Genomic DNA, 12,761 nt, shown 5'->3' with positions numbered 1-12,761 from the left:
GCTACCTAAAGCTACATTTATAATGTGTAATCATCTGACACTACTGTACATCACAGTACCTAAAGCAGACATTTCTAATGTGTAATCATCCAACACTAGTGTATATCACAGTACCTAAAGCAGACATTTCTAATGTGTAATCATCCAACACTATTGTATATCACAGTACCTAAAGCAGACATTTCTAATGTGTAATCATCCAACACTAGTGTACACCACAGTACCTAAAGCAGACATTTCAAATATATGATCATCAGACAATACTGTACACCACAGCACCTAAAGCAGACATTTCTAATGCGTGATCATCAGACACTAGTGTACACCACAGCACATAAAGCACATTTCTAATGTGTGATCATCAGACACTAGTGTACACCACAGCACATAAAGCACATTTCTAATGTGTGATCATCAGACACTAGTGTACACCACAGCACCTAGAGCAGACATTTCTAATTCTTTAAGCAAGAGCACACTGCTCACTACTTTCCTGCCATGATACTCGCTCTCTCAACTTTGCCAGGCATGGAAACCAAATAATCTTACACTATTTTTTTGGATAACAAAATTAAACTTGATATAATGAACATTTCGATGTAGTTTATTTCCAGATTTAACCACAACACAAAGGACACCTGTCTATAAAGGACAAAATTGTATGACCTTAAAGTATTTTATAGAAAAATCATAAATAGTTTATTTTGATTTCATATATTTAACTTTAGAATGTCTGCTGTTACCACAAAATGCATGTTGTTTTCTTCACTGTCAGTTATGTAACATCCAGAATTAGTGTTGATACATAGTTAAGAAAAAAATTCATAGAAGCATAAACAATGTAACAAATAAATATATAAGGGTTATTGCATGGTCATACTATCAAGGGTGATTGCATGATCATACCATCAAGGGTTATTGTATGGTCATACCATCAAGGGTTATTGCATGGTCATACATCAAGGGTTATTGTATGGTCGTACCATCAAGGGTTATTGTATGGTCATACTATCAAGGATTATTGCATGGTCATACATCAAGGGTTATTGTATGGTCATACCATCAAGGGTTATTGCATGGTCATACTATCAAGGGTTATTGTATGGTTATACCATCAAGGATTATTGCATGGTCATACATAAAGGGTTATTGTATGGTCATACCATCAAGGGTTATTGTATGGTCATACCATCAAGGGTTATTGTATGGTGATACCATCAAGGGTTATTGTATGGTCATACTATCAAGGATTATTGCATGGTTGTACATCAAGGGTTATTGTATGGTCATACCATCAAGGGTTATTGTATGGTGATACCATCAAGGGTTATTGTATGGTCATACCATCAAGGGTTATTGTATGGTCATACTATCAAGGATTATTGCATGGTCGTACATCAACGGTTATTGTATGGTCATACCATCAAGGGTTATTGCATGGTCATACTATGAAGGGTTATTGCATGGTCATACTATCAAGGGTTATTGCATGTTCATACTATCAAGGGTTATTGCATGGTCATACCATCAAGGGTTATCGCATGGTCATACTATCAAATGTTATTGCATGCTTATATTATCAAGGGTTATTGCATGGTCATACTATCAAGGGTTGTTGCATGGTAGTACTATCAAGGGTTATTGCATGGTCATACCATCAAGGGTTATTGCATGGTCATACTATCAAGGGTTATTGCATGGTAATGCTATCAAGGGTTGTTGAATGGTCATACTATCAAGGGTTGTTGAATGGTCATACTATCAAGGGTTGTTGAATGGTTATACTATCAAGGGTTATTGCATGGTCATACTATCAAGGGTTATTGCATGGTCATACTATCAAGGGTTGTTGAATGGTTATACTAGCAAGGCTGCAAAGTATAAAAATGGAACTTATCATCACAAGTGATTGATTAGGAAATGGCAAATTAGAAGTCTACTATTTTAATAATAAAGAAAACTAATGTAAAACTGGATTTAAAAGGAAATTTTTGATAATTGTGAGATTTTTAATTCTCTGGATTTTTTTTGGCTAAATAAATTCTGCAGCTGAAACTGGAAATTGTCCATTTCAGGGCTGATACACATGTGTCAGTGGGTGACACAGTCCACATTTTAGCCAGTCTTTCTGCTGATGATACATATACCATTAATGACAATCGGGGTCTACTTGTTGTCAATCCTGACCTTCTCCTGTCTGGAACTAGCGTGGTGTCAAGTGTGTTCTGTATGAGAAAGTAAGTTTACATGCCACAGGCATTAGTTTGTCTGCCCTATTTTATTGTCATTGTGTACATGCAATTTTTAAACCATCATGATCATTCGTCAAATCCAGGGTCCTGTTTTTGGTTGTTAATCATTTTTTGAGTTAGCTTTTTTTAGAAATAGTATTTTCACTAATTACTAGAGTACTTGCATCCTCCCCCCCCCCCCCACTTACCTGGTAATCTTCTTACCCCCACCAAAAACATGACATCAGGGTATGGTGGATGTGTCAGGCCAGAGTCCTGCTCAGTCACCTCCACCCTCATCCAATAAAATATTAGACCCCTCCTCTCCTCCGAGACTGTAGACAATGAATCATTAGTCCAGTTTGCCTGGGAGGACAGCTTGTAGCTTTGTTCCCATTACCTATGATTAGTTACGGAACAACACTAACCCTAATATCTCCCTCTTCCATGAGGGATGCTAGAGAAGACAGTTCTAGTTTTCCTCCAGAATGAGTTTAGGATGACAATATCCATTCTATTCTAGTGGATTCAAATGAGTTCACAGAAAAGCTTGTAGTGGTAGGTCCATCCCTTCCATTTGGGTCCCATGCTCCTTCTCACTTGTTGAGTCAGGTATTGAAGGATTAGGAAGTCTATACATTACTCTTATTCAGATCTTCAGTTGCTCCCACATTCTGCTATTGTTCAGGACTTGTCCAGAAGTTTTCCCATGACCAGGTGTCTGCCAGGCATTAGAAGGGGTGGTCTGTGACCCCGTCTACTCTCTGGATGCTGATCTCTGCCTCAAGCTATTGAGTTCATTTCCATGCTTGGCCTCTTAAGCCTGTCCATTGGGCCCTGTTGCATTCCAAGCAGGCATATCAGTTAGGACCTGGGAGGTTTTAAAGCTCAGTCCTTATTTATGATTGCCTCCCATGCCTATCTCTTTTTGGCTGGTTTAATCAAGCTCTTGAAGGAGGAATTTTTGTCTCTATTTCTGCTTCAGCCCTTGCTTATGGTTGCTGTTTACTTTCATGATATGTACTCTGCATGTCAATGGTGCTATATGTGGTGCTTCTCTAACTCTGCAGAGATACTGTCTTGGAGATAAATAAGGTCTTGATGGACCACAGCAAGAACCTTTGGAGGGCTGCACCACTTAAGACAGATTTGGAGGTCTCATCCTGTCTGTAGTGTTAAGGATTTGAATGACCAGCAACACCAGTCTCTGGTTATGATATAAGGTCCATCAAAACTGCACACCTGCCTGCGGGGACCTCCATAAAAGTTCTTCAAACAGGGTCACCCTCAACAGAAAAACAATTCTCCCAGTTCAAATGTCCCTCATGCCAATCTGTTGCTAGACAAGGCAGTTGAAGAGGCCAAAAGATGATGTCTTCAGACTCTTCCCCTTTTTCTAAGGATATGGGTAATCTACTTAAGGGCGTTGCACTGTCTCCTACAGTGTCTTACTCTTCTAAGTTACCCAGTACATTCTGCACTAGCCATCTTTTCAGAGGATTGGTCAGGTATCACGGATTATATCTGGATTCATTACCACTTTAAAGGAGGGATATGAGTTCCAGGAACATCCTTCTTTAGCATGGACCCCATTTCCCTTCACTGGTCAAAACTGGTTCATCAGAGGGAAGAGGTACACATCTTTTTGCAGGAAGTAGTACTTGAGATAGGAAAATAGGCCAAATTCTGAATTTCTATTCCAGGATTTTTTTATGCTGAAAAGAGGCAAAAGGTTTTGACTCATCATTTAATTTTTTCACCTTAAACAAATTTCTCCATGAAGAGTGTTTCAAGATGGAGACTGCCACCTTAGTCAGGAGTGCCATAAGGTCCTATGACTAGGTGGTCTAAAAAGATTTTCAGGATGCATACCATCACATCTCCATCTTCGTACATCACAAGAAATACCTCCAGTTTTGTCTCAATTTCAGGCTCTTACATTCTTCCTTGTATCCACTGTGGTGATGGGGGCTTCAGGTGGCAAATTCAGTTCCTTCTAAAATTCCCATTCTCAGTCATATATGTGCTTGGGATGATGAAGATGGGCTCCTTTCCCTAGTTAGTGCTTTATGGTTTTATTTGGACTCCTCTAAAGAGAGAAAGAAGGGTTGGAATCATCTCTTTCTGCCTATCTAGGTTACCACCGATACTTTAATTTCCACCATTTCCAGTTGGATTGTCCTCATTATCAAGAGAGAATATCAGTACCACACTGAAAGGGACCTTCCTTTCATGAGAATTAAAATCCAAGAAGTTCGGGTTTCTTGGTCCTACTTCAGTCACTACTCTTTGGATGATGTTATGAGAGCTGCCTTCTGGCCATCTCACACAACCTTTTTCATCCTTTTACCATCAATCTTTGGTGCACCAGACTGAAGGCATTTACTCATTGGGTTCTATCATGACAGTACATGTGGCAAAGCCTTGTACCACCTTACAGTAGCAAACTCTGCTACCTTTAGGGTAAATGCTTTGTTTTCTTATACCAATATTTGTTTGGGGCCATAAGCCTCCATTCTGACTGTTAAATCCAGCAATACAGTTATAGCAGGTAAGCATTACATAAAGAAAATTAGTTATACTCTTGAAAAGACTACATTTTACAGGCAATCTGAATGTTCAACAAAGTCTGATACAATGATACTTCTTTAAACTTTTTCCCTCAGTAACTTAGCCCCTCTCTAAAGACTAGCAGTATTTTCAGTCTAGATAAAACTGTTCTGATACAAATTTGACCTCTGTATAATGACCACCTGTCCAATGATTTCAGTCCTGACAGCATCTATTTTAGGACTGTTTCACAGTATAACCTAATATACTATCAATGTCTTACAAGTTTGTGTACAGTTATCTTAGAAGAAGAGGAAACTAAATGACATGTGGGAAACAACTGACCACTTACCATAATAAATATCAGTATCCATTTTACTGATGTCATCTGCCATTAAAGTCTTTTGTGCAGTTTGTTTTTGCATTTTTAGAACTTTACCTTTAATTGGCACCATATATCCATCCATATGCTCAGTTAAATGCAAATATATACCTACCTACCTACCACTGGAATTAATGTCTGCCTTGTTAGAGGCTTAGGGCTATTGTAATTGATACCTACTTGTTAGAGTGTTAGGGTAATTGAAATTGATGTCTGCCTTGTTAGAGTCTTAGGGCTATTGTAATTGATGTCTGCCTTTTGAGTGTCTTGGGGTTATTATAAATGTCTGCACTCTGACAGTGTTAGGGTAATTGTAATTGATGTCTGCCTTGTTAGAGTGTTAGGGTTATTGTAATTTATGTCTGCCATTTGAGTGTCTTAGGACTATTGTAATTGATGTCTTTCATTTGAGTGTCTAAGGGCTATTGTTATTGATATCTGTCTTGTTAGAGTCTAAGGGTTATTGTAATTGATGTCTGCCTTTTCAGCGTCTTAGGGTTGTTGTAATTGATGTATGCCATTTGAGTGTCTTAGGGTTATTGTAATTGATGTCTGTCTTTTCAGTGTCTTAGGTTATTGTAATTGCTGTCATCCATTTGAGTGTCCAAGGGTTATTATAATTGATATCTGCCTTGTTAGTGTCTAAGTGTTATTGTTATTGATGTCTGGTTTTTGAATGTCTTAGGGCTGTTGTAATTGCTGTCTTCCATTTGAGTGTCTTAGGGCTGTTATAATTGCTGTCATCCATTTGAGTGTCCAAGGGTTATTGTAATTTATATCTGCCTTGTTAGTGTCTAAGAGTTATTGTAATTGATGTCTACCTTTTGAGTGTCTTAGGGTTATTGTAATGCTGCTGTTTAAATAATAGATCCTTGCTGCCTTTAAAATTTCTTATTTCCTTTTTATTTTCATATTTGCAATTTATTTACAGATCTGTGCTGAATGAGAAGTTTAAGGTAAGATGAGTCTGGTCTTAGTCTATTAAATTGCAGGTCTGGATTAGTATACAAATAAACAGGAATAGATTAATATTAGATGTCGATACAATAACCAATAATAATTTTTAATGGTATTGGTTCAGTAGGAATTTGAACTTTGGAACAAAAGCTCAACTTGTAAAAACAATGATGTTAAATAAAATTGCAGTCTTTTAAAATTGTTCTACTAGTTTCTATCATCAATCATGATTGCCTATCTGAATATCTCAATATTGAAGGACAATTTTGGGGACAAATTTCCTTGTCATTATTAGAAATTATCCACTAATCTGAATTCATTGTTAACCTATATCAAAGCGGGTGTCAACAAATGTTACCAGATTGATGGTTTTTTTTATCCATCTGCATGATAAGTGTTTTGCTGCAATCAGCATGATTGAATTCATCTGAAAAGTGTCGTTATAGTGATTTCATTATTTTTATATGGAATATAGAATGCTATGACATTAATGTATTGACCATAGGTCTGTCTGTCTGTTACAAATGTCTGCACAATAATTTAAGTTTTAGATGATCTGCGGTTATCCAACTTTGTGTTGTGGATCACATGCACTTGGGGCAAGGAAGAATCCTGTTGATTTGAGGATCAAAATGTCAAAGGTCCAGCATGCACTTGGGGCAAGGAAGAATCCTGTTGATTTGAGGATCAAAATGTCAAAGGTCCAGCATGCACTTGGGGCAAGGAAAAATCCTGTTGATTTGAGGATCAAAATGACAAAGGTCCAGCATGCACTTGGGGCAAGGAAGAATCCTGTTGATTTGAGGATCAAAATGACAAAGGTCCACATCATTGATTCAATGAAGAAGAATGGTTTCTGCACTATTGTCCACTCTTCTACAGTACTAAAGTTTGTGGACGACTTGGAGTAAAAAAGAAGTCTACTGATTTTGGGATCATAGGTCAGGGTCACTGTAAAGTATGTGAATGGTTCCGAACATTAATATTAGTTCTATGTCACTGACCTGGACTGAACTTTGTAGATTGCTTGCACTTTGGTTAAGGAAGAAGGTTATTGATTTAGGGGTAAAAAGGTCAAATGTTAGGGTCATTGTGACTCAAAGAAAAATTGGTTTTCAAAATAACTTTGGTTTAAAAGTAAGTTTCTTGACTAAACTTTGTGGTGGGCTCTTAGGGTAATAAAGAAACCTTCAGATTCGGGAGTCTATAGGTCAGAGACCACAGTAATGGCAAGTCAAATGGGAAAATAATGGTTTCTGCACATTAGGTTTCATACAAGACCACATATGTTGATCAAATCTGATTCCTACATAGAGGACTATTAAACATGGAGCAGGAGTACCATGTGCTATGTATGATACCTTACCATACTCCACTAGTTCCTACATAGAGAACTGTTAAACATGGAGCAGGAGTACCATGTGCCATGTATGATACCTTACCATACTCCACTAGTTCCTACATAGAGGACTATTAAACATGGAGCAGGAGTACCATGTGCCATGTATGATACCCTTGTAGATTTAAAGTTAGTGAAATTTCTTCTTTGGCAAACACAACAGGCTTCAGATCTGAATCAGAAACTGTAACCTTCTTGATACAATGATAAGCAAGCTAATGAAAGTATGGCACAAAGAGAATGTGTTTGCTATTCATAATTTTCTCCTTATGCTTATACATAGTCATGCTTACTGATTCCCTCGCTGTAATGGACATAATTATATCACTTTTCCCATGGTCATGGATCCATTTCTTTATGTAGTAGTGACATTGAATGTATAACATACTTCATTTTAAGGCAGTCTCACTATACTGTGGTATCCTCAATAATGAGGGAGTAATGTATGCTTCTGTGCTATTTTTCAGACACAGGAACCTCTTTATTTTGTCTAATAATTGTGATGTGAGATAAAGAATGACAGGACTATTAGAGCCAAGAAAATCATGATTCTTTAATTTGAAACACATTATGTTGACATGGAATCTAGATCATAAGACAAACAATATCTGTTTTCTACAGGGCTGTGACAGCAGAAATGTGTACATGCTGTATGGGAGTGTTATCCATGCATTGTTCCAGGAGGTAATTAAATACTTGTTATATCATAGCTATACATATTTAACTCAACTTTCAACAATGCATAGAGTATCTTACATGTTGTATATACTTACTTATGAGTGAAGTCCAGTTGCAAACAAAATAGACCTAGATCTGTCATCACATAATGTGCCCTCAGATCAGGATTTATTTTGTTCCTAGCAAACTGCATAGATCTGTCAGCACATTATGCAGTAGCAGATCTGGACTGTGTGGTTTGTAGTTGGAGTTCACAGCATATATGGTAAATGTTCATTTTAAATTAAATATATGAAACAAGACGAAAAATTTATATTTTTTGCAATCAATAAACTTTTATTTGTGAACTACCAATTTTCATGGATTTTTTGTTGCAACGAACAACTAAAATTAAAGTTTGACTAATGCAGAGTATAGGTTCCTTCCATGAATGTAATTACTTATGGAATTATATTTATCTGTAAAACAGTGGAAGATGATGTCTACAAAATACACTAAGTCACAGTATTATATAACTTAGCTTACTTGTACAAAGCTTTTTCTTAGTCTATTTTAAAGCCCAAAGTTGGCCCTGGTGCCATTACTAAATTCAATCCATTTGGTCCCAGTTATAGTGTACAAATTCACAATCAGAACTTTGAGAAAACAATCCATGCTCTTTACTATACTGGCATTGGCAGAGAAATTACTTTAATGAGTGTAGCAAGGGATCTAATTACAATAATGAGTGTAGCAAAGGATCTAATTACTATAATGAGTGTAGCAAGGGATCTAATTACTATAATGAGTACAGCAAGGGGTCTAATTACTATAATGAGTGTAGCAAGTGATCTAATTAATAGAGTGAGTGTAGCAAGGGATCTAATTACTATAATGAGTGTAGCAAGTGATCTAATTACTATAATGGGTGTAGCAAGGGATATGTTTACTATCATGAGAATGGCAAGGGATTTAATTAATATAATGAACGTTGTTGTTGTTATGGGGTTTAACGCCATTTTTCAGCACAAGATAGGCTATACATGGCGGCCGGTATTAATGGTGGAGGAAGAACCAGGGAAAACCCTGGAAAGAACCACCGACCCATGAGAAGCTACCGGCAAGCTTTCTCACATATCCACATTGGCCATGCCTGAGACTCGAACCCATGCAGACAGAGGTGAGATGGCAGTGATCCGTGACGGAGAGCGCTTTAGACCACTCGGGGCCCCCTTATAATGAATGTAACAATGGATGTAATTACTATCATGGATCTAATTACTATAATGAGTGTAGCAAGGGATCTGACTACTATAATGAGTGTAGCAAGGGATCTAATTACTATAATGAGTGTAGCAAGGGATCTAATTACTATGAGTGTAGCAAGGGATCTAATTACTATAACAAGTGTAGAAGTGTTCTGATTACTATCATGAGTGTAGCAAAGGATCAGAAAAGTCAGAGCATTTTAGGCTAAAATGTTAACTCTGTCCATCCTGATCTAAAATATTTGGGTAAAATGACTTCACTCTCTAGGCAGAATAGGACAAACGTATGAAAAGTTGGGAGAGTGAGTATAGAAAGATAAAAATGTACATTGTTCAAAACAGTCACTTTAAACCTCTGGTTTTGGTTATTTTTAAATTAGATGATTCAATTACTGATGAAACACCATCAAAAACTTTATAAAATATAAACTTGCCTTTTTTGCCAAACTGCAGATGTAGTATAACATAAAACGGCAACCTCAGAATAGATTACAGTTAGTAATTGACATTTTCCATTGTAGAAGATCTCTTTTTAGACTTTTATTGGATGGTACTAACAGCTGCCTCACTTGGCGCTCAGCATTAAGAGGTTAGTGTTAGGACTGGTCGGCCTGGTATCAGGATAATGTGGCTGGGTGGGACATTATGCTACATGTCTGCAGCATGATGCCCTAGTGCTAGACATGATTATAAACTGCCACACTGCAGACATAGTAGTGATATGACTGAAAATTTTTTAAAGTTACGTTTAAAAAAACCAAAATCACTTTTATTGGATGAAATATTGGATACAATTTTTAACTTTATAAGTACTGGACCATAATACATCCAGTGAGTTATTCACTTCTGACTGCTACAAAATTGTAAATTTAAAATTTATTTTTTGAAGTATCATAGTGAATTTTCATCATGAATTCCATAGATAGCAATGTATTGTCTTGCATTTGTGATAATGAGATTAGTATTGCCATTGCTTATAGAGCATAAAACTTCTTTCTCAAGCTTTCCACTTTTCCCTTTGAAGGGAAAATTGACACTAACAGTGGCATTAACTTTGAATGCATTGTATTGAAACAAAGCTAGGTAGGTAGATGTTGTGAAATTAATGCAAGGCAAAGTAAACTTCGAATTTGGGTCTATAGTGGCAGAATGACAGACTTGAGGGCTATTATTTTGCCTGAAACCTCATCCCCCCCAGTGTTGAGACCCCATGTTATTCATTTGATTCAGAATCTTTTCGTTTGTAAATTTTTGTGAAGGAACAGCGTGCAAATGTACATTAAAAAATTCAAATTGACCCTTTTATTCCTAAAAATTAACTATTCCATGGACTCTCTGCCCTGTTATAAAAATGGTGCAAAAATTCTGGCTTTAATCTACCAAGATACATTGACTTTCCTGTATTGAATCTAATCCTTGAACAATTAGCTGTAAGAAAACAGAAAACCAAATAAGGGCTCAAATGCTATTGCAGGAAAAACAATGAAGCTCTGCTGATAAAGAGAGGTTTCTGTTTTAATGGTGACAAGCATTGATGCTAATGCTGACAGTATGTACTACCGCTGATGAGTGCATTTAAATCTGTAGTCATTTAATTTACATGTCCTTATGTACCTGTAGATTTGTATCCTTCCCAAGACCAGTCACGGTATAATTCTCATATATTTAATTAACATGTCATTATGTACCTGTGGATTTGTATCCTTCCTGGACCAGTCACAGTATAATTCTCATATATTTAATTAACATGTCATTATGCACCTGTGGATTTGTATCCTTCCTGGACCAGTCATGGTATAATTCTCATATATTTACTTAACATGTCATTATGTACCTGTGGATTTGTATCCTTCCCAAGACCAGTCACGGTATAATTTTTGTATATTTAATTAACATGTCATTATGTACCTGTGGATTTGTATCCTTCCTGGACCAGTCACAGTATAATTCTCATATATTTAATTACATGTCATTATGTACCTGTGGATTTGTATCCTTCCTGGACCAGTCACGGTATAATTCTCATATATTTAATTAACATGTCATTATGTACCTATGGATTTATATCCTTCCTGGACCAGTCACGGTATAATTCTCATATATTTAATTAACATGTCATTATGTACCTATGGATTTATATCCTTCCTGGACCAGTCACGGTATAATTCTCATATATTTAATTAACATGTCATTATGTACCTGTGGATTTTTATCCTTCTTGGACCAGTCACGGTATAATTCTCTTATATTTAATTAACATGTCATTATGTACCTGTGGATTTGTATCCTTCCCAAGACCAGTCACAGTATAATTCTCATATAGTTAATTAACATGTCATTATGTACCTGTGGATTTGTATCCTTCCTGGACCAGTTACGGTATAATTCTCATATATTTAACTAACATGTCATTATATACCTGTGGATTTGTATCCTTCCTGGACCAGTCACAGTATAATTCTTATATATTTAATTAACATGTCATTATGTACCTGTGGATTTGTATCCTTCCTGGACCTGTACAGTATAATTCTCATATATTTAATTAACATGTCATTATATACCTGTGGATTTGTATCCTTCCTGGACCAGTCACAGTATAATTCTCATATATTTAATTAACATGTCATTATGTACCTGTGGTTTTGTATCCTTCCTGGACCAGTCACGGTATAATTCTCATATATTTAATTAACATGTCATTATGTACCTGTGGATTTGTATCCTTCCCAAGACCAGTCACGGTATAATTCTCATATATTTAATTAACATGTCATTATGTACCTGTGGATTTGTATCCTTCCTGGACCAGTCACAGTATAATTCTCATATATTTAATTAACATGTCATTATGTACCTGTGGATTTGTATCATTCCCAAGACCAGTCATGGTATAATTCTCATATATTTTATTAACATGTCATTATGTACCTGTGGATTTGTATCATTCCCAAGACCAGTCACAGTATAATTCTCATATATTTTATTAACATGTCATTATGTACCTGTGGATTTGTATCCTTCCCAAGACCAGTCACGGTACAATTTTTATATATTTAATTAACATGTCATTATGTACCTGTGGATTTGTATCCTTCCTGGACCAGTCACAGTATAATTCTCATATATTGATGTGCCATTAATCAGCAGAATTAACTCCATTACGAAGAGAAAAATGCAATAGTGCTAGTATTAACTTTTGGTTGGGATTAGGTATAAGATTAAGTTGGGATTAGGTATAAGATTAAGTTGGGATTAGGTATAAGATTAGGTTGGGATTAGGTATAAAATTAGGTTGGGATTAGGTATAAGATTGC

At 36.3% G+C, this 12,761-nt stretch overlaps 1 protein-coding gene across 1 annotated transcript in view; it reads left to right on the top strand.

Annotated features, from left to right (window-relative positions):
* The window catches only part of LOC149777581 (DNA replication ATP-dependent helicase/nuclease DNA2-like), a 99,534-nt gene that overhangs the window by 15,101 nt on the left and 71,672 nt on the right, over positions 1-12,761 (top strand). Inside the window, exons 5-7 of the mRNA XM_089941409.1 lie at positions 2,076-2,237; positions 6,095-6,119; positions 8,141-8,203. Of these exons, the coding sequence (XP_089797535.1) occupies positions 2,076-2,237; positions 6,095-6,119; positions 8,141-8,203 (250 nt within the window). The remainder of the gene's footprint in view (positions 1-2,075; positions 2,238-6,094; positions 6,120-8,140; positions 8,204-12,761) is intronic.

Source organism: Sinohyriopsis cumingii, chromosome 18 (genome assembly GCF_028554795.1).
Source record: "Sinohyriopsis cumingii isolate HCF-2022 chromosome 18, ASM2855479v2, whole genome shotgun sequence".
NCBI lineage: Eukaryota > Metazoa > Mollusca > Bivalvia > Unionida > Unionidae > Sinohyriopsis > Sinohyriopsis cumingii.
This window is presented reverse-complemented; position numbering and strand designations above follow the sequence as displayed.